This window comes from Pyrus communis, chromosome 12 (genome assembly GCF_963583255.1).
Source record: "Pyrus communis chromosome 12, drPyrComm1.1, whole genome shotgun sequence".
NCBI classification, from domain to species: Eukaryota; Viridiplantae; Streptophyta; class Magnoliopsida; order Rosales; family Rosaceae; genus Pyrus; species Pyrus communis.
This window is the reverse complement of record NC_084814.1, coordinates 18,272,642-18,290,654: the sequence shown is the minus strand read 5'-3', so window position 1 is coordinate 18,290,654 and position 18,013 is coordinate 18,272,642. Positions and strand designations below refer to the sequence as shown.

Genomic DNA, 18,013 nt, shown 5'->3' with positions numbered 1-18,013 from the left:
CATCTTTTAATCTTTCATGATAAACAGAGGAAATCACATTTTTGTTGCAAGTGTTCAATATGTTATCTGCTTTGTAAGCTACCTTCGTAACTTGATTTCTCGAGCAACGGACACATTTTGCTCAGTACTTTATAATTTGAAATATAATAAAAAGGGGGTCATGTGTGCTTATTTCTTAGTTTTCTGTTGGATGATAACTGTTCAGGGCTGACATTTGGTCATTTGTATAACGGCGTTGGAGTTGGCCCATGGTCCATGCACCATTTTCAAAATACCCTCCAATGAAGGTACTTGTGTTACTAGGGTATAACTACACTGCACACCTATATGGTGCTTCTTCATTGAAACCTCTGACGTGCCACTCTTTTTGTTTGTTTTTGTAGGTTCTTCTCATGACCATACAGAATGCCCCTCCAGGACTTGATTATGACCGTGATAAAAAGTTCTCTAAGGTATTGGTTTTCTTTCTAGATAGAGTGACATTGTTGCAAACATTTGTTTTATGTAGGTAAACAAACATTTATTACTGCATTGTGTATCATTAATCGGTATATAAGTGTCAAAGACTTCAATTCTGGTAGTTGCCTTGTATTGTATTTCGATTACAGAATAATATTCTAATTGGAGGATTTCCAGTTGTGATCAGTCTTTTAAAGAAATGGTTGCAATGTGCTTGGTAAAAGATCAAACAAAGAGACCAACAGCAGAGAAATTATTAAAACACTCCTTTTTCAAGCATGCAAAACCTCCAGAGCTTTCTATAAAGAAATTGTTTACGGACTTACCACCTCTTTGGAATCGTGTAAAAGCCCTCCAGGTTAGCTGTCACACTTTTATTATATTGCTTCCCTGCTTTCAGTCTTTCATATGTTTTAGTATGCCTGTTTCATGAATTGCTAAAGTATTGGACTATCACAGCTTAAAGATGCAGCACAACTGGCTTTAAAGAAAATGCCGTCAGCAGAACAAGAGGCAATGTCACAGGTGTGATATGTATCTTCAAGATGTTATTCTTTCACCTAAAATTGACTTAAACAGGGTCACAGATGTTCACATTCAGAGTCCAGTAATTTGAGCATGGTAACTAATTTATGTAAAAGAAATTATTTGGTGTAATCCTTAGTGGCGTCATTTTCTCTTTCTTTACAGAGTGAGTACCAGCGAGGAGTTAGTGCCTGGAACTTTGACGTTGAGGATTTAAAAGCTCAAGCATCCCTGGTATGACACATTTTATTATTTAGCAAGTATCAGCATGTTCCATATAAAGATAGTATCTCTGGGGGGTTTCCTTGTTTTTGTGTATTTCGAAATTATTATCTTTCATTTTTTATGCTAGGTGCGAGATGATGATGAAATGATGGATGAAGATGAAAAATTTAAACCTGTTAGTGGTGATAAGGTCAACAGTTTGCTATATTCTTTAGAAATTTGTCACTCTTTTAACTGCAGTTTAAGATTTTGTTTTATATTTGTACTTCGCTGGCCTTTTGCTTTTAGAAGTATGATTATTATGCAGAAAGGTGATTTCCTTTTTGTTTATGCTAGCAGATTGAAACTAGTTGGCGTTCCAGTTTGGGGAAGTTGAACGAAAATAATGAATCATATTGGACTGATTACAAAGGAGAAATCAATGGTGATGAATCACAACAGGTTGAATGCTTAAACAAAAAGGGCAAGGATCTTGAAAGTAATTTATTGGAATCTGCTGGCCAGCAGAAAACAGGCTGGAAGACAAATGAATCAAGCTCTGAGGCAACAGCATCTACATCAGAAAAAGACACGGTGCAGGCCAAGCCTAAACCTCTTATTGTGAAAAGTCGTCAAACGCAGAGTGGTCCACTCACACCTGGTGCTGGACTTGGTCATTCAGTATCAGAAAGGGGCCACATCTTTGAAAGGTTTGTCATGGTTGAGTAATGCTCCAGAGTGTAAGCTTTTGGTTTCATCTCTCGCTCTCTCTCGTGGGATAAGTTCCTTATGCTTTTGATATCTTCAGGAATGAGAATGAAAATCAACCTATAATTGATAAAGGTAAATGCGAAGTACGACGAACACCAAGCTTTAGTGGTCCACTGATGCTTCCCAATCGAGCTTCAGCAAACAGTTTATCAGCTCCTATAAAATCTTCTGGAGGTAATGATTATTTTCACTATGTTTTAAAGATGAAAATCAACAGTGCAACTATTCCAACTATTATGTGCCCTATTGCTTGGAATTCTTATTGCCAATTGTTTTACCGTCAATAGGATTTAGAGATTCTTTGGATGACAAGTCAAAGGCTAATTTGGTGCAAATCAGGGGGAGATTTTCAGTGACATCAGAAAATTTGGATCTTGTAAAGGTGAAGCTTTATTATTATGCTATGCTTAATTACTTATTCTATTTTTTATAATCACTAACTTTAAAAGATTGCCATAGGATATTCCATCGAGTCCAGTACCTCGTCGTTCTTCCCAGGTGGGTAGCTGGTTTTGCTTAACCTTTCTCAAGTAAATGTTTTTAGTTCTAAATCATGTTCTGTTTTGTTATTTTAGGGATCACCTCTGAGAAAGTCTGCTAGCGTTGGTGATTGGGTATTTGACTCCAGGCAAATGGTTTGTTTGTGATCTCTCTCTCTCTCTCTCTCTCTCTCTCTCTCTCTCTCCCCCTAGAGGTTTTTATCAGAAATAATCCTTGATGTTTCGTCAACTCTTACTTCTAGTCTGTATATTGGCATGCTCATTGATGTTGCCTCTATGCCAGATTCCGTTAAAAAAAATCCGCTAGTTTGCTGACATGGTGTGCATGCGGGGACCATTTGTCCATTACCATTTTTCAAAAAATGCTGAAGAAAACCCACAAAAAGTTAAATAAAAAAAATAGCGAGTAAAATAAATAAAATGTTAAAAAACTAAAACAAATCCCCCTTGCTATGTCTGCCACCTGCCTCTCCCCCACCCCTACAGCACCCAGCTCAACCTCCTCCCCCTCCTACTCACCACTTCATTCCCTGACCCTCATCCCAAAACCGAAAACCCAGATTTTGGGCCGCAAACCACCTGCCACCCCCCACGCACACATCAATCAACCAAGACCTGGTTCTCCATCCCACTTCATCTGTGACCAATAAGTCTATTATCATATGTGAGCTCTACAGGGACGGTCATGGCGATCAAGAAGTTGACGGCTTTAATGATATTGAATTCCATGGTAGTCCAAGAGGACTGTTGGGAAGGGGTGGGGGGTCGTCGGAGGTGGTGTTTGGGTAGGGTGGTTCGGCCAGCGGTTCGTGTGTATTATTTTGGTTTCTAATTTACTTTTTTGAATTTAGTTTTTCATAATTTTGTAAATTTTAAACCATTTATTGTACCCACATGGCACTATCTCATTGGATAATTGTCCCCACATGCACGCCATGTGAGCAAACTAACGGATTTTTAACAGAATCTGACGGAGGGACAACATTGATGAGCATGTCAATAAATGGACGACCAAATTGATATTTGAAACCTAAAAACTAGAATTAGGACTTGGCGAAACATCAGGGACCATTTGTGATTAAAAAAAAAAAAAAAAAAGCCCTTATATAAAAGAAGATTGCTTTATGAGATCTGAATCCCAGCCGTTAGATATTGATTCAACTATAGCGAGCACGAACTTCATTCTCATCAATAACTGGGATATCTAAGTTATAGGTGTGCGTATACAAATATATCTGAGTTCATGGGAGTATTTGATGAACAATATTAGATCTTATCTTAGATTTTTCCGCATTTTATATATTCACTTAGTTCTAACATAGTTGTTTTTTTTGTGCTATGACAAAAATGTAGAAGGTTCAGTTACTTACTTTGCCTCGGCGGTAGTTTGAAATCTTATTTGTCCTTTATTTATGTGATTTCATTCTTTATGTTTCAGCCTGCCACTCTGTCAATGAAGGAGTTCAACAACAGCAACGTACCTGCATCACTTCTCCTGCCTCAGCTTCAGAATCTTTTTCAACAGACGTTGATTCAACAGGTAAAAGAGCAAATCTGGTGCAACATAGATAGTGGATAGACTTGAAGAATTGATTTTAAAACTTCAGCTTGCAAATTTAGTGCAAATTTGTTTATTCTTTTGATTGCAGGATATTATTATGAATTTGCTAAACAGCTTGCAACCAGCTGAGGCAGTAGAAGGTGAGTGAAATATCTGTGGGAGTATAATACTAGATATGAGTTATGTATTTGTACAGATTTTTATTGAACTAGTTAGTAAGGTACCTCCTTTTCTTATTTCAGCTACTCAAAATGGAAAGTTACCTCCATTGCCTCGCAGTTCTGAGAACAATGGAAATGTACGTATATTTTATTTTTTTCCCAATTCTTATATAAAGATAACGCATCGTATTAGCTTCTCAGGAGTTTCCCTTTGGTATTTTTTTTCTTTCCAAATGATAGATTAGTCTGTCCCTTATGGTGGTGGCCTTACTCTAAAACTCTATTGGACTTGTATATCAATGATTAGTCAGTCATTATCTTTGTAGAGTTTGTAACATTCTCTAATTTGTCCAACCAACAGGTTGAAACTGCAGTTTCTGAGAGGGAGCGTTTATTGCTCGCCAAAGTATCGGAGCTTCAAGCCAGGTTAGTCATCCCAAGTCTAAATCGAGTACTTTGGAAGAATCCTTTTTTATTTTATTTTTCCTGCTTTCATACAAGTTTGGCTGATGTTTCTCTCTTTCCAGGATGAGCAACTTGAGTGATGAACTGAATGCTGAAAAGATGAGACACAATCAAGTGAGTTGCTAAAGAGTTCTTAATAACAGTATTCTCGCCTTAAAATACGCTTGAAAAAAGATGAAAAAACAATTACATTTCTATAATATTGTGGTTGAGCCTAGAGTGGGAATTTTAGAAATGGGACGGTTAGGATTGGTACGTTGTGAGTTGAAAGTGTTGATGGTGATGGGTTTCTATGTATATCCCTCTGTTTGCTTGCGTTTATGTTATCATTAATTAGTTGGTTATCGCTTGACAGTTGCAACAACAGCTAAATGCTGTATGTGGGCAAGAAAATGGAGAAAGAAGTTGAGGGTGCGTGACCCGAAGGTGTGATTAGTGTAAGGGAATCCACGGTGTACATCCGGCCACAAGCTGTAGACCGTTTCTCTCCAACGAATTTTCCTCTTTGCTGAATGGGAATTGTTTATGGCTGCCGATAAAAGTAAATGCATCGAGAGGATAGAAGTTGATGTTCCCGGATCTCCTCCCATTGCAGGTAATAAGTTTCCTTCCTCAAGGATTTCAGCCACTTCAGAATCCAGATGAGTAATACGCGAGTTTACGGGTTCATCATGATGTGATTTGTGTGGTTTGGAAACAGAAAATTAGGTCCTTCCCTGCGGTGATGATCGTAGCCATGATCACAAGGAAAAGAGAAGGTTATATGTGTTTTATAGTTAATAGGGATGCATTTTATTTTATATTTATAAATGTTTAAACAGATTTTATGAGCTTGTATATGATGGCTGCTGTAGAACACAAATATTTTTTTCTTTTTCTTCTCCTTTAAATGGGGAACAACCGGTGGCAAGTCACGGTTTTCCATCCCTTTCGGGAGCCGGGAAGACTCATAGAGGCATTTCAGCCTTCCTCTGGTCACAATGCTTATTTATTATTTGATTTATACTAAATCTGCTTCATCGAAAGCATCATCAATTTGGGATTTAATACATTTGCTTTATTTTAATTTGTTCATAGAAGTTATGATTTCCTATACTACAAAGCGTGATGGGGTTATAAATTTTACAAAGAATCAAAATAATTCATGTATTAAAATTAATATTTACCTTTGAGATGAGTTAAATTCTAATTCATAGATTTTTGGCTAATTTAACTTGAAAATATGGAGAATTAAGGAAACTCTCTCAGGGCATCTCGAATTGTAAATGTGGAGTACTTAAGCTTAAGTTGTTTAGTTCACAAACTCGTATTGAAATTGGTGGAAAGCATTTAGGTTTATGTATCTTGGTGTGGGTTCGATTCTAACCGACTTTCCTTTGTCCCTAACAATTAACTTCTAACGTACTAACGCTATCACTAAACTCAAATAATAATAATAATAATAATAATAAATATAATGAGTATTTATCATTAACAGTTAAAATTTAATACCTCATTTCATAAATGTCACATTTTATAAAAACTTTCAAATATATAAAAAAAAAACTCAAATAAATAGACCTAAATACCTTCAAAATTCAAAATCCATTTACATATAAAAGCCAAAACACTTAAATAAATATCTCGTACTTGTTGTTCAAATTGTGAAACCGCGAGGAGAGTTGGTAGTATCAAACTTGTGGAGATCAATTTCTGATTAGTTTATAACTCATTGAACATGGGAGGTCAATGAAATTCTGGTGGGAGTTGTAACGAAACAACTCAACCGCTCCAGCAGGGAAAAATTGTTGGACAAAGCTAAATTAATGATGTATATTACTAACTCTAACTATTAAAACCAAAACAAAATTCAAGTGTCATGTTGAAGGACTCCTTGTTGTGTTTAATCAGAAGGACTCCCTTTTGTGTTTAATCATAAGTGTTTAAATACATTGTTCTGAAATTACAAAACAACGATAAAATGAAGATATTACAGCTTTTGATAGTAAAATTTTGTATACGAACTTGTGTTAACGAAGATATTGGATGCTAGTCTTAAAAGGGCATGTTCCACCACTTATAAGAACTTATGTTATTCTTATGTTTATTTGGTTTTAATTTTAAGGGTATTTAAGTCTATTTAAGTGGATTTTTTTGTTATTTTTGACAAATTTTATAAAAAAATGACATTTATGAAAGTAGGTGTTAAATTTTGGCTATTAGTGATAAAAACTCAAATATAATTGTGACATCCCGTCCCGGAAATATCGAAACGCATGTGTGAAATTACGACTTTGCCCCTAGTTCGTTTTTGTCACGTTATGGGTTATTTTGTGTGGTGTGGCATGTGTTGGACCACACACACACTCCCACACACAGACACTGTCCCTCTCTCTCTCTCTCTCCTTCTGTCCTCTCTCTGTCTCTCCCGTGCTCCCTTCCTCCCTTCTCCATTGAAACTGTACGAACAAACCCCAAAACCCCTCAAACCTTAGCAGATCGAGGGAACCAAGTACACCATCAAGCTCGTGAGGCTGAGAGGAGTCTAGTGGTACCATTTTCAGGTAAGAAAACTACAATTTTCACGTCGTTTCGAAGTGGTCCGAATTGTGTACTGTTCATGCAAATTTAATCTAGTTAGCTTTTGGACTTTTGAAGCTTGTAGATGTGTTGGTGAGGTCCCAAGGAGCTTGGGAGTGCATCGTTGGACGGATTTGGACGTCGGAACCAAGAACTGTAAGTTTGGCCGAATTTTCATGTTTTTGAAAAGTTTGGTTCCGTTGTTTTTAGGCTCTAAAACTAGTCCAACGTGGTAGATGAGGTTTAGGGCTTCATTTTGGTATAAAATACGTGAAAAATGGATGAAAAACGACGGAGATTAGTGAGTTTTAAACTTTCCCAGTTTTCCAGGTGGCCGGAGTCCGGCGAGGTTAGATCGGAGAAAAAAGGAGAATATTCCGTTAAGTTTAATGGAATATTCCTAACGGCAGTGACGGCGTCAGTTAGGTTTAACGGAATATTCCGTCAGTTTAACGGAATATTCCTGACGGCGTCAGTTGACACCGTCAGTGTGCATGGCACGTGGCCGCGCGTGGGGGGCGCGTAGGTCCTTGCCTTGGCCGGCGCGTGGGGGCGCGTGCGGCGGAGGAAAATTATTTTAAAAATATGGTTGTGATCCTGAGGTTGTGTAGAGCACGTTGGTATATTCATTTGTCCATTTTGAGCAATGTATGAGAAGTTATTACGAGAAGTTGGTTATGTGCTTTAAAGTTAACGTTTTTATAGTTATTTCGCATTTAGGTGACACGTACCCCGAGGACGAGCGTGCACACGCGAGGCAGGGGGGCTACGACCCTTCTACATACCAGTGAGTGGGCTTTTGTTTTCCGTATATACCTATATACATTTATATTCCCAGAAATTGATTAAAAAGGGTTTTGTATGTTATGCCATGCACCATATTGTTATTGTTTATGCATCATCACATGCATTAGTAGTGGCATACATTTATATATGCGTATTGGTGCTGTGGACGTACAGGTAAGTGCCAGGTAAGTGTTATTCACGTTTATATTTCAGTAGTGGTTAGAGATGCTTAGAGAGCTCATAATCTGCACCCCCGGTGTTAGTGCTCCCGCCCAGAGTAGGGCGCAATCCTTCACGTGATGTTCACCTCCCGCACCACACGCTCAGCTTGGATCCAAGTTAGGTGCATAGGCCTGTCGTACAGACCACATTAGGTGGTTCCGACTCGTAGGTGACCCGCGATTATTCGCACAGCCTTCACGTGATCGTAGCACTAGAGCGTATATATATATTACACCCAGGCCTGTCGTACAGACCACTTTAGGTGGTTCCGACTCGTGGGCAGGTTCAGTTAGTGAGTTTGAGATTTGAGCTCTATATGCAGCCGTACAGGTCACGTTAGGTGACTCCGGCTGCCAGATGTTGTGCTATTGATGTGATTTATACCTGGGCACTTGCATTCATTATGAAGTTCCGACATGACATATTCTGGAGCATGAATGGCATACCCTTGAGCATGTTTGGCATATTTATACATACGTATATATGTTTATTTATCTGGGAAGTATACAGGTTTTACGGCGAGGGGTTAGAATGTATTTTGCTAAATGGTTTTCAAAGAACTTTGTTTTTGCCCACTCACGCTTTTGTTTTGCGCCCCTCCAGGTTCTAGTTGCTTAGCCGTTGCGGTGGTTTCCCCTGAGGGCTTTCCGGCGTTTCTGACAGACACTCCCCATTGTAGGGTCGCCTTCGGGCGTACTACTGTTATCTTTTTCTTTTGGGCTGCTATAGACCTGCTCTGAAATTGTATCTCACTTACTAGCACTTGTTTTAGTACTTTGTACGCTAGTTTTTAATTATTCATACCTTTTTATTATTACTTTATTAGCTTCCGCACGTGCACATGGCTACGTCACCTTCGTATGACGGCCAACACGCTCTGATCTCGGTCGGGGTGTGTCATAATAGTCAAACAAGATGCAAATCAAGCTGTGTTTAAACTGATTTAGGATGAAATGCCAATTTAGTCCATGAATTATCATCTCAGTAAAAATTTTGGCTATTAGTCAGTGACGGATCCAAGATTTCAAGATCTCGGGGGGGGGGGGGGGGGTCCCAAGATAAAAGTTCAAAAAATAAAATATTAGACTAATTTGGTTCCATAGCACTATTTTTTATTGAATTTGGTTCATTGAATAATCAAAATTAATCAACCACATCAAGTGGCCAAGTGGTAAGAGCGCGGATTTCGGCTCTTAAAATACAAAAAATAGGGAGGTCCCGGGTTCGAGGATCCAAGCTAGTGAGTCTGCTTGACTGTGGCCATGAGAAAGCTAAAATGTCTTTGTGAGTCTTCTAGGCCCCTAGAAGGGGTGGATAACCGTGGCTTACCACTAGTTGTCCCGTTTGAAAAATAATAATAATCAAGATTAATCTCAAAGGTAATAAAACCAACAAATTCTCCTCAGCAACATAACGCATCAATTAATGACTTTACAAAGATGAATTTTGTTAATGTAACATGTATATTACAATTGGGAGTTGAGACTAGAGTTTAGGATTAAAAAACTTAAATGAATTTGGAAGAAATAAAATTAGGCAGCTAGAGGTGGTGGAATGGCAAATGGTGCTAAGGGATGGGGTAACTTGAGTTTAAAGTTGGGAGGTTGCAACGATTTAGAGGATTAAAACAAAAATTAGAAACCTTTTCTTCTTCTTTATAAGCACTGCAGCATGCACATCCATGGAGGCAACAAGCCTCTCCGTTGCACTTGCCCAAATTGTTGGAGGGTCCCAAAGGTTGATCACAAGTGTTTCTTCGGGCTTCCGAAGGCTCCCGAGACCTCTCGGATCCCTATATAGATCCGTCCATGCTATTAGTGATAAAAACTCAAATATAATAGTCAAACAAGATGCAAGCTCGAGCTGTGTTTAAACTGATTTAGGATGAAATGCCAATTTAGTCCATGAATTATCATCTCAGTAAAAATTAGATCCTTAAATTATTTCTTCGGTAAAATAAGTCCCCAAATTCATTGAAAATTGGTAATTTTATCCAATTTTTCGTCAATTTAAGTTACTTGACATTCTTTAGAGTGTAATAATATCATTTTCTCGCCTATATGCCTTTAACATTTCATATAGGTTGCGAATTTAACATCTAATTTACCCTCCAAAGTTAACTTACACTATTTCTTTATGAAAAACTACCAATTCACCATCTAAAGTTAACTCGATACACTATTTTTTAAGATAAAATTACCAATCTACCCTCTAATGTGTATCACATTCTTTAGAGTGTAATAATATCATTTTCTCGCCTATAAGCCTTTAACATTTCATATAGGTTGCGAATTTAACATCTAATTCACCCTCCAAAGTTAACTTACACTATTTCTTTATGAAAAACTACCAATTCACCATCTAAGTTAACTCGATACACTATTTTTAAAGATAAAATTACCAATCTACCCTCTAATGTGTATCACATTCAAGTAATGTGACTTAAATTGACGGAAAATTGAATATAGTAGATTCAAATATAATATTAGGGATGTAATTGGTAGATTTTTATAAATCAGTGATTGATTTTTCTAAAAAAAAAAAACAGTTTAGGGACCTAGTTTTCACTGAGATAATAATTCAAGAACTAAATTGATAGTTCACCCAACTAATTTATAACACAAAAATCAAGTATTAGCACGTGAGAAGGTTAAAACACAAAATAATTAGATTGAGACATTGTTATTGTGACTTTGAGTAGGTAAGTTCATGATATTATTAGGATAGCACTGCTACTCAAGCACTCATTTTTATCTCTTATACATTCTTATTAATTTTTTATCATTAATCTTCTTCCATTTATTTAATTTAATAATCGTGAATTGACAGAGATTATAAAAAGTAAATATAAGTGTGTACTGTGTAGGCAGCATTTCTTATTATTATTGTGGTCAATCAAACTAAACGACGTGACGTGTAGTTTGAAACGCGCGAGACTCGAGGCGGCCGCCATTCAGCTGTGCCGAGATTACATTGGCGGTGGAGTGTAGTGGCGCATGCTAAAGCCAAAGCCATGGCCGCAATTCACTACTCCTCCACTCTCCATTCTCTAAAACCGCCGCCGCCGCTTCCTCCTCAGCTCTCCAGCCTCAGACCCTGTCTCCTCTCCACCAGCAAACACCCAAACAGTAAGAAGAACAAAAAGCTCACCGGATACAGACCCTGCAGAGCGGAGTTCTCAAACGACGCGCCGTTCGTCGCCGCCATTGGCGCCTGCATGCTCTCGTCTCTGGTGCTTCCCGCCAGCACTCCCGATGACGATGCCGAAGGCGGTTCGGCGATGGATTCCACCGATGCCAGGTTCGCCGTCATGGGCGTCATCAGCTTCATTCCCTACTTCAATTGGCTGGTAAAACAACAAAAAACCCATTTTTCTTTCAAATTCTTGAACTTTTTGATTATTTATATGAATTTGTTTGTTGGGTTTGTTTTAATTTTTGTTGGGTTGGACTGAATAATTGTAGAGTTGGATTTTTGCTTGGTTGGATACCGGAAAACGGCGGTATGCGGTGTATGCGCTTGTGTACTTGGTTCCCTACCTGAGGTTTGACTCTCATACTCTTGATTGAATGCTTGCATTGTATTTGCATACTCTGGTGTTGTTTAATTGAGCAGTTGTATTGCATACTTGTGTGCTTATCGTTTTCAGTTTTTGACAAATGAGGAAATTCTGTCATACCAATGATCAACAAACTGTTGAGCTTATGCTTCTGTTCTGGTTATCTGTATCTGTGATTCTGGGCACTAATGTGACTTGCCCGTGATTTGTTAGGACGAATTTGTCGTTGTCACCTGAGGAGAGCTGGCTGCCCATTGCTAGCATCGTTTTCTGCATTATTCATGTCCAGGTATAAGTTCGCGACCATTCTTTCTACCCTGTTTAACCTTTATGGCTTGTTGGGGTTCAATAGAGTGTATGTTTGAGTCTGTTAACGGAGCCTTTTCAAATGAACGGTGAAATGTTACGGAATGGAAAAGAAGTATATTGCTAGGCAACATGGATGGCACTATATGCTGTCATTTAATATTATGTTGTTGGGAAAGCTCTAGAGTTCCTAGACTAATGGTTTTGAGGCATTTTGATTGCGAGTTCATTCAATTGTTTGCACACCATGTAACCGTATTCTCTGCAATTCCACATTTTTTCCCTTGCAGCTGGAAACAAGTATTAAAAATGGAGATCTTCAGGGCTTTCAATTCTTTAACGAGGCTGCAAAGCATCTCTCATTAACAACTAGTAGGAAAGATCATCGGAGTGGGTATCAAGGAACCTCTGAGGAGGTATTAACTACTTAAGTTCCATAGCAGTTTTGAAAATTGTAGGTAGATTGTACCCATGTCCAACACAAGCTTAATCGGTTTTACGTCATCTGCAGGGGAAGAAAAGAGGAAATAAGAACCTTCCATCCAGTGATGAACAATCGAGAAATGAGGTCGATGATTGGGGAGTTCCCAAGAAGCCTTCACAAGATCGTGAGCGCTCGAATGAAGAGGAAAATGAAAGAAGGAAACACTAGAAGGTCAACTTGAATTTCCGAACGCAGCCTTGTGCCTTACAAAGTATCATGAATGTTAGATGGTCATCTTTTACTAAAATAAAAACAGCCGCGACTGCAAGCTCAGCGCATGAGGAAGCGTCGAGAGATACCATACAAGAAATGTAGTCCGATGTCACTAGCTGCACACCGATATGAATTAGAACATCCTGATGACGAAGATGAATTCACATGATGGAGAATGTAGATGCCTTTTCTTTACCGACACTGGCGGGCAAAGCGCCATGGTTTGTTTATCGATTAAGTACAAGATCATGAAATAATCATTTTATTTATCATCAACATCTTAAATAACGCTCAAAGTATCGTGTCTCTCGTAAGTATGTACATCTTTCGGTTAATTGGATCCCGATACAGATTTCTTGATAGGAAAGGGACTCAAGAGCCCCGTCTTAAAACAATAGTCCAGAGCAACAGCAGCAGAAAGAAAAACAAAAAGACTCTGAGATACGTAAATCGCTCCATCAAAAGCGTGTGATACGAAGCTACCAGCATTCAGTTCCAAAGGCTTTCCACCATCCAGTGTAGCAAGCCCCTTGACAACACCGAAGGCTGCAGGCGCTCCGGTCTTGAGTTGAACGTTGTCAAGGTCTCTTCGCATTGTGTATCGAAACGTGACTCCAAATAGAGCGCAGCTAGCGAAGGTGACTCCCAGAGGGAGGATGAGCTCGGAAATGCTTGCCACTTGAGTGAAGGAGAAGGGCAATCCGGCAACAGTGCCGACAAGGGCGGAAACTGAAGCTGCCTTGATCGATTGCCATCTCTCTTTATCCTTGTCTATCTCCTTATTTTCGGTCTCTGCAGAAGCATATCCGTCTCCAAGTTGATCCCCGTCTTGTGAGAGGGCACGTTCGGCTTCTTCAACCATGGATTTCGCTTCTGATATCTCCTTTTGACATTCTGCAATCTTCAATGCAAACACAGCTAACAATCTTAGCAGGAACAGATGCCCAACAACATATAACACGTCAATTGTCATTGTCTTTGAACAAAAGTTAAAGTCAGAAACAAAAAAGTCCTAACAACTCAACAGAATCAAAGGACAAATCAATGTTTTCAACAATTAAACTGACCATTTTCACTTACAAATTAAACAAACAATCGAGTGGGAGCTGATATCGACACTCCAAAAAAGTCATCCCCGATAATAAGATAAGGCAGACAGAGTGCACGATGACTATTTTGAAGCGCTACTAATAATTCTCAATCGAATAACTTCAAGGAAATATAATAAGGCACCTAAAACAAAAACCCAATTCAGGAAACCCACAAAAATTGGGAATTGGAAAGAGGGAGAACCTCAGAAGCTCTGCTTTCAAGTTGGGTAATGTAATCCCTCACAAGCTTGGCCTCAAGTTCCTGCCTTTCAATCTCAGCCAGCTCTCTCTTGGCATTCTCAACCCTCTGAGACGCCTTTTCCAACCCATCGAGCAACTCCCTGTTCTCTTCTCGTTTCAGGAGCTCCTCCACTTGCTCTCCCACAATGCCAATCAGTGCCTTCTTCAGGCCGCCGCCCTCTCCAGCGGTGCCGCCAGTCGTGCATTTTGCTATGAGGGGTCGATGAGGTGGGGAAGGAGAAGCTCGGGGGAAGAGTGCAGAGGAGGATTCTGATGGGGCGAGGAGTTTTGGTGGGAGGAGATGAGATGTGGGGTTTGTGGAGGGTGCCCAAGCGAGCTTGATGGTTAAGGGCATGGTGGTCACTGGAGGATTTTGTTATCCTATCTCGCGTTTTGTTTGAGGAAATACTCACCACTCACCTCAAACTTTTCATGTTTAATTACCATTTACTTATTTGAAATTGGAGAAGGCAAGGGTATTGCAACGCAAGTGATTAAAAATTTTTATTTGGTTTAATATTTTGTAATATTGGTATGAATATTAAAAAAATAGGACGGAAGACAAATTGTAATGCACACAATCAACAATTAATTATAATAAATGTTTAAACCAATAAAAATTAATAAAAATATTTCATAATTAATTAAAATTATTTGAAGCTCGTTCACCCTTCCTAGCAGATTGGTATTTCGATTAGAAAACACTTAATACTATCTTTTTTTTTTTTTTTTACTATTATTACTGATATGAACATTTATTTATTTTTTATTTTTTGAGTCGAACGATAGCGTTAGTAAGTTAGATGTTATATTAGTTATCGACGAGGGTTTGAACTCACACCATTATGTATAGGCACAACACTTTTCCACCGCTACGGTAAATGACCACGTGCTTGATTTGGACATTTTGACTCTTAGCATTTCTCAATATATTGTTAAGAAGTTAATGGTAAAATTAGGATTTGGATCATCTCCTAAACTTAGGAGGCTGAGCCTTCTGAGCAAACCACACGGACTTTTGGATTTTGATCTAACAGCTATAATTATTATAATTTTTAGAGGGTTTCTGTTTGTAACCGTTGAATTAAAATTCAACGGCCTGTGATTTATTCAAGAGGCTTAGCCTCCTATATTCAAGAGGGGATCCAAATCCGTAAAATTAGTAATTTTTTAACAGATGGTAAAATTAATAATTAAATTAGTAGAAATAACTCCCGACTGTTGAATTCCCCGCTAAGGCATGCTTCCGCTAGTAGGCAGAGGGTTTAAGCACACGTTCCCTATCGCCTTCCCCGCCCACTACCACCGCCGACATCTGCACCTATTCCACTCTCTCTCCCGCTCTCTCATGGCCGCCGCCACGTCGCCTAAGCGAGTCGGGACCCACAACGGTAGCTTCCACTGCGACGAAGCCCTCGGCTGCTTCATGATTCGCCTAACCGACAAGTTCTCCAACGCCGAAATCGTCCGCACCCGCGACCCCAAGGTTTTTTTTTTTCATCCCTTTTCCATTTTCTGTTTGGTTCCCGAGAAAATTGATGATAAATGAAGTTACTTGGTTGAAATTTGAAACCAATTTGTGATTTCTTATTGTCGTTGTTATTGTTTGTTTGAGGGTTTTAGGTTTTGGAGGGTCTGGATGCTGTGCTTGATGTTGGGGGTGTGTATGATCCTAGTCAGGATCGATACGATCATCACCAGAAGGGTTTCGAGGAGGTTTTTGGGCATGGGTTTAAGACTAAGCTGAGTAGTGCTGGTCTGGTTTACAAGGTATGTGCTTCTAAAGGTCATATCTTTTTAGGGATTTAAGTAATGGGATTTGCAAATGCGTAACTATTCTTGTGTACAAATCTGTTTGAAGCATTTCGGGAAGGAAATAATAGCGAAGGAGCTTCAGGTCGATGAAGGTCACCTCGATGTGCATAGGTTATTCCTGGCTGTGTACAAAAGCTTTATGGAGGTACTACTAAATTCTGCATCTTTTCTTCTTATTCTACGTGAAAGTAGAATGGGGCCGTGCTACCTTTAAATTTTTAACTTAATTTGAAATTGAACGGGTGTGTTGATGCTGAAGACCTGTTATGTTATAAATTAGAACAAAACCATTGTAAGGATGCCATTTTTGCCGTGATTACTTGTAACAGGCAATTGATGCTGTTGACAATGGGATCAATCAGTATGATACTGACCAGCCTCCAAGATATGTGAATAATACACACTTGTCTTCAAGGGTAGGCAGGTTGAATTTGGATTGGATAGATCCCGATCAATCATCTGAAAAGGAGAATGAAGCCTTTCAACGAGCAATGGAACTGGCGGGCAGCGAGTTTTTAAGTGTATGCCTTTCTTTTGTTAAGACTTAACAGAAATATGGAATATTCTCTTTACTTCTTCATTAATAAATTCACATTAACATTCTTTTGCAATATATTTGTCTTGAATCGAGCACATAACCAAATAGAAGGGATTAAAGCTTTGTTGAGGTTGGGTGTTTTGGGGATTTATTTGCATCCCTTTTTAATGGTCCTTTTTCCAATTTCAGAGTGTCCGTTTTCATGCAAAATCATGGTTACCAGCACGGTCTATTGTAATGGAGTGTCTCTTAGCAAGATGGAGTGTTGATCCTAGTGGAGAAATCATGGTTATGAATCGATTTTGCCCTGTAAGTATGCAAAGGTGTATTCTTTATGCCAGTTAAATACTCTTAGGTTTAAGCTTTCTCGTATCATTGTCTAATGCTAATGCTATTAGTTTTACAATTTCTTCATTACATTCAACTTTTTGAGCGGTTTATATAATTTTTATTTCACGCAGTGGAAGCTTCATTTATTTGAACTTGAAGAGGAGATGAAGATTGAGCCGCCCATCAAATATGTTCTCTATCAGGTACTATTATCTATCTGGTGTCCATGCTCTCTTCTTTCTTAATATAATCTTTCCCTCCATTAATGTGTACGAAGTACGAATGCATTTAGGTGCTATAATTATTCCCGCTTGTGATTTTATCATGCGCAAAGAAAATATTAGGAAACTGAGTCACAACAATGGATATAATACATGTTAAGAGGGTATTGGCATTTGGAAACTTGTTTGCCTGTAAATATGCAAGTTCTTTCCATGCAAGTCCGAACTATATTTAGCTTCTTTATAGAGATATTGGAAATGCAAGTAGCTTTAAAGGACGTATCTCTGGGATCATTTGGAAGCGTTGTCTATACTCGCATTACTAATGTATGATATCTCCCAAACTTACCTAGAACAAAATTTGAATGTTTTCTATGACCTTTACGTTCCATTTGGTTATGCAGCTAATAATGTCTGCAAATTTTGTCTGGAGAAGAGTCCCTAATTTTGTTATCACAATAAAATGATATGCAGGATGATAGGAGCAAACACTGGAGAGTTCAGGCGGTGGCCGTTGCTCCTGAAAGTTTTGAGAGCCGAAAGGCTCTTGCATCACAATGGCGGGGGCTTAGGGATGAGGAGCTCTCGAAGGAGGCTGGGATTCCCGGATGTGTTTTTGTTCACATGAGCGGATTTATCGGAGGAAATCAAACTTATGAAGGTGCTCTTGCCATGGCGAAAGCGAGTTTGAAGTTTGATTGAGCAGATTGACTTGCATTGGCGTGTTACTAATTCAGCTTACAAAATCTTGGGCATTTCAGCTACGTCTTGGCTAATTTCTCTTACTTTAGCCTATTTCTCATCGGGACCAATTTTGCTCATAACTGCGTTTTCTGATATTGTATTTGACGATAAATTTCCTTATTAAGTTGAATTAAGTAAACATTTTATCAGCAATTACAGAATCAAAAACTGGTATATGGATTGTGGAAGACACTAATTGTATTGATGTTTCTCTGTCAATGACTGGAAGATGCGGTTCTAGCTCCTGGTCGCTATGTGA

At 38.7% G+C, this 18,013-nt stretch overlaps 3 protein-coding genes and 1 pseudogene across 3 annotated transcripts; 3 read left to right on the top strand and 1 right to left on the bottom strand.

Annotated features, from left to right (window-relative positions):
• Window positions 1-5,692, top strand: part of LOC137710104 (serine/threonine-protein kinase BLUS1-like) — a 7,540-nt pseudogene extending 1,848 nt beyond the window's left edge.
• A 5,438-nt stretch (window positions 5,693-11,130) lies between these two features.
• Window positions 11,131-13,059, top strand: LOC137710499 (uncharacterized). The gene is made up of 5 exons (XM_068449539.1): window positions 11,131-11,562; window positions 11,678-11,757; window positions 11,986-12,061; window positions 12,369-12,494; window positions 12,590-13,059. The coding sequence occupies exons 1-5, from the start codon at window positions 11,227-11,229 to the stop codon at window positions 12,728-12,730; spliced, it is 759 nt and encodes a 252-aa protein (XP_068305640.1). The 5' UTR covers window positions 11,131-11,226; the 3' UTR covers window positions 12,731-13,059.
• On the bottom strand, window positions 13,022-14,509 carry LOC137710498 (uncharacterized). The gene is made up of 2 exons (XM_068449538.1): window positions 14,069-14,509; window positions 13,022-13,676 (listed from the first exon to the last, which is right to left on the bottom strand). Exons 1-2 carry the CDS (start codon window positions 14,459-14,461, stop codon window positions 13,107-13,109), a joined length of 963 nt encoding a protein of 320 aa, XP_068305639.1. The 5' UTR covers window positions 14,462-14,509; the 3' UTR covers window positions 13,022-13,106.
• An 837-nt stretch (window positions 14,510-15,346) lies between these two features.
• On the top strand, window positions 15,347-17,965 carry LOC137711034 (uncharacterized). The gene is made up of 7 exons (XM_068450230.1): window positions 15,347-15,592; window positions 15,730-15,876; window positions 15,968-16,066; window positions 16,251-16,442; window positions 16,649-16,768; window positions 16,921-16,992; window positions 17,485-17,965. Exons 1-7 carry the CDS (start codon window positions 15,347-15,349, stop codon window positions 17,710-17,712), a joined length of 1,104 nt encoding a protein of 367 aa, XP_068306331.1. The 3' UTR covers window positions 17,713-17,965.
• Window positions 17,966-18,013: the final 48 nt, after the last annotated feature.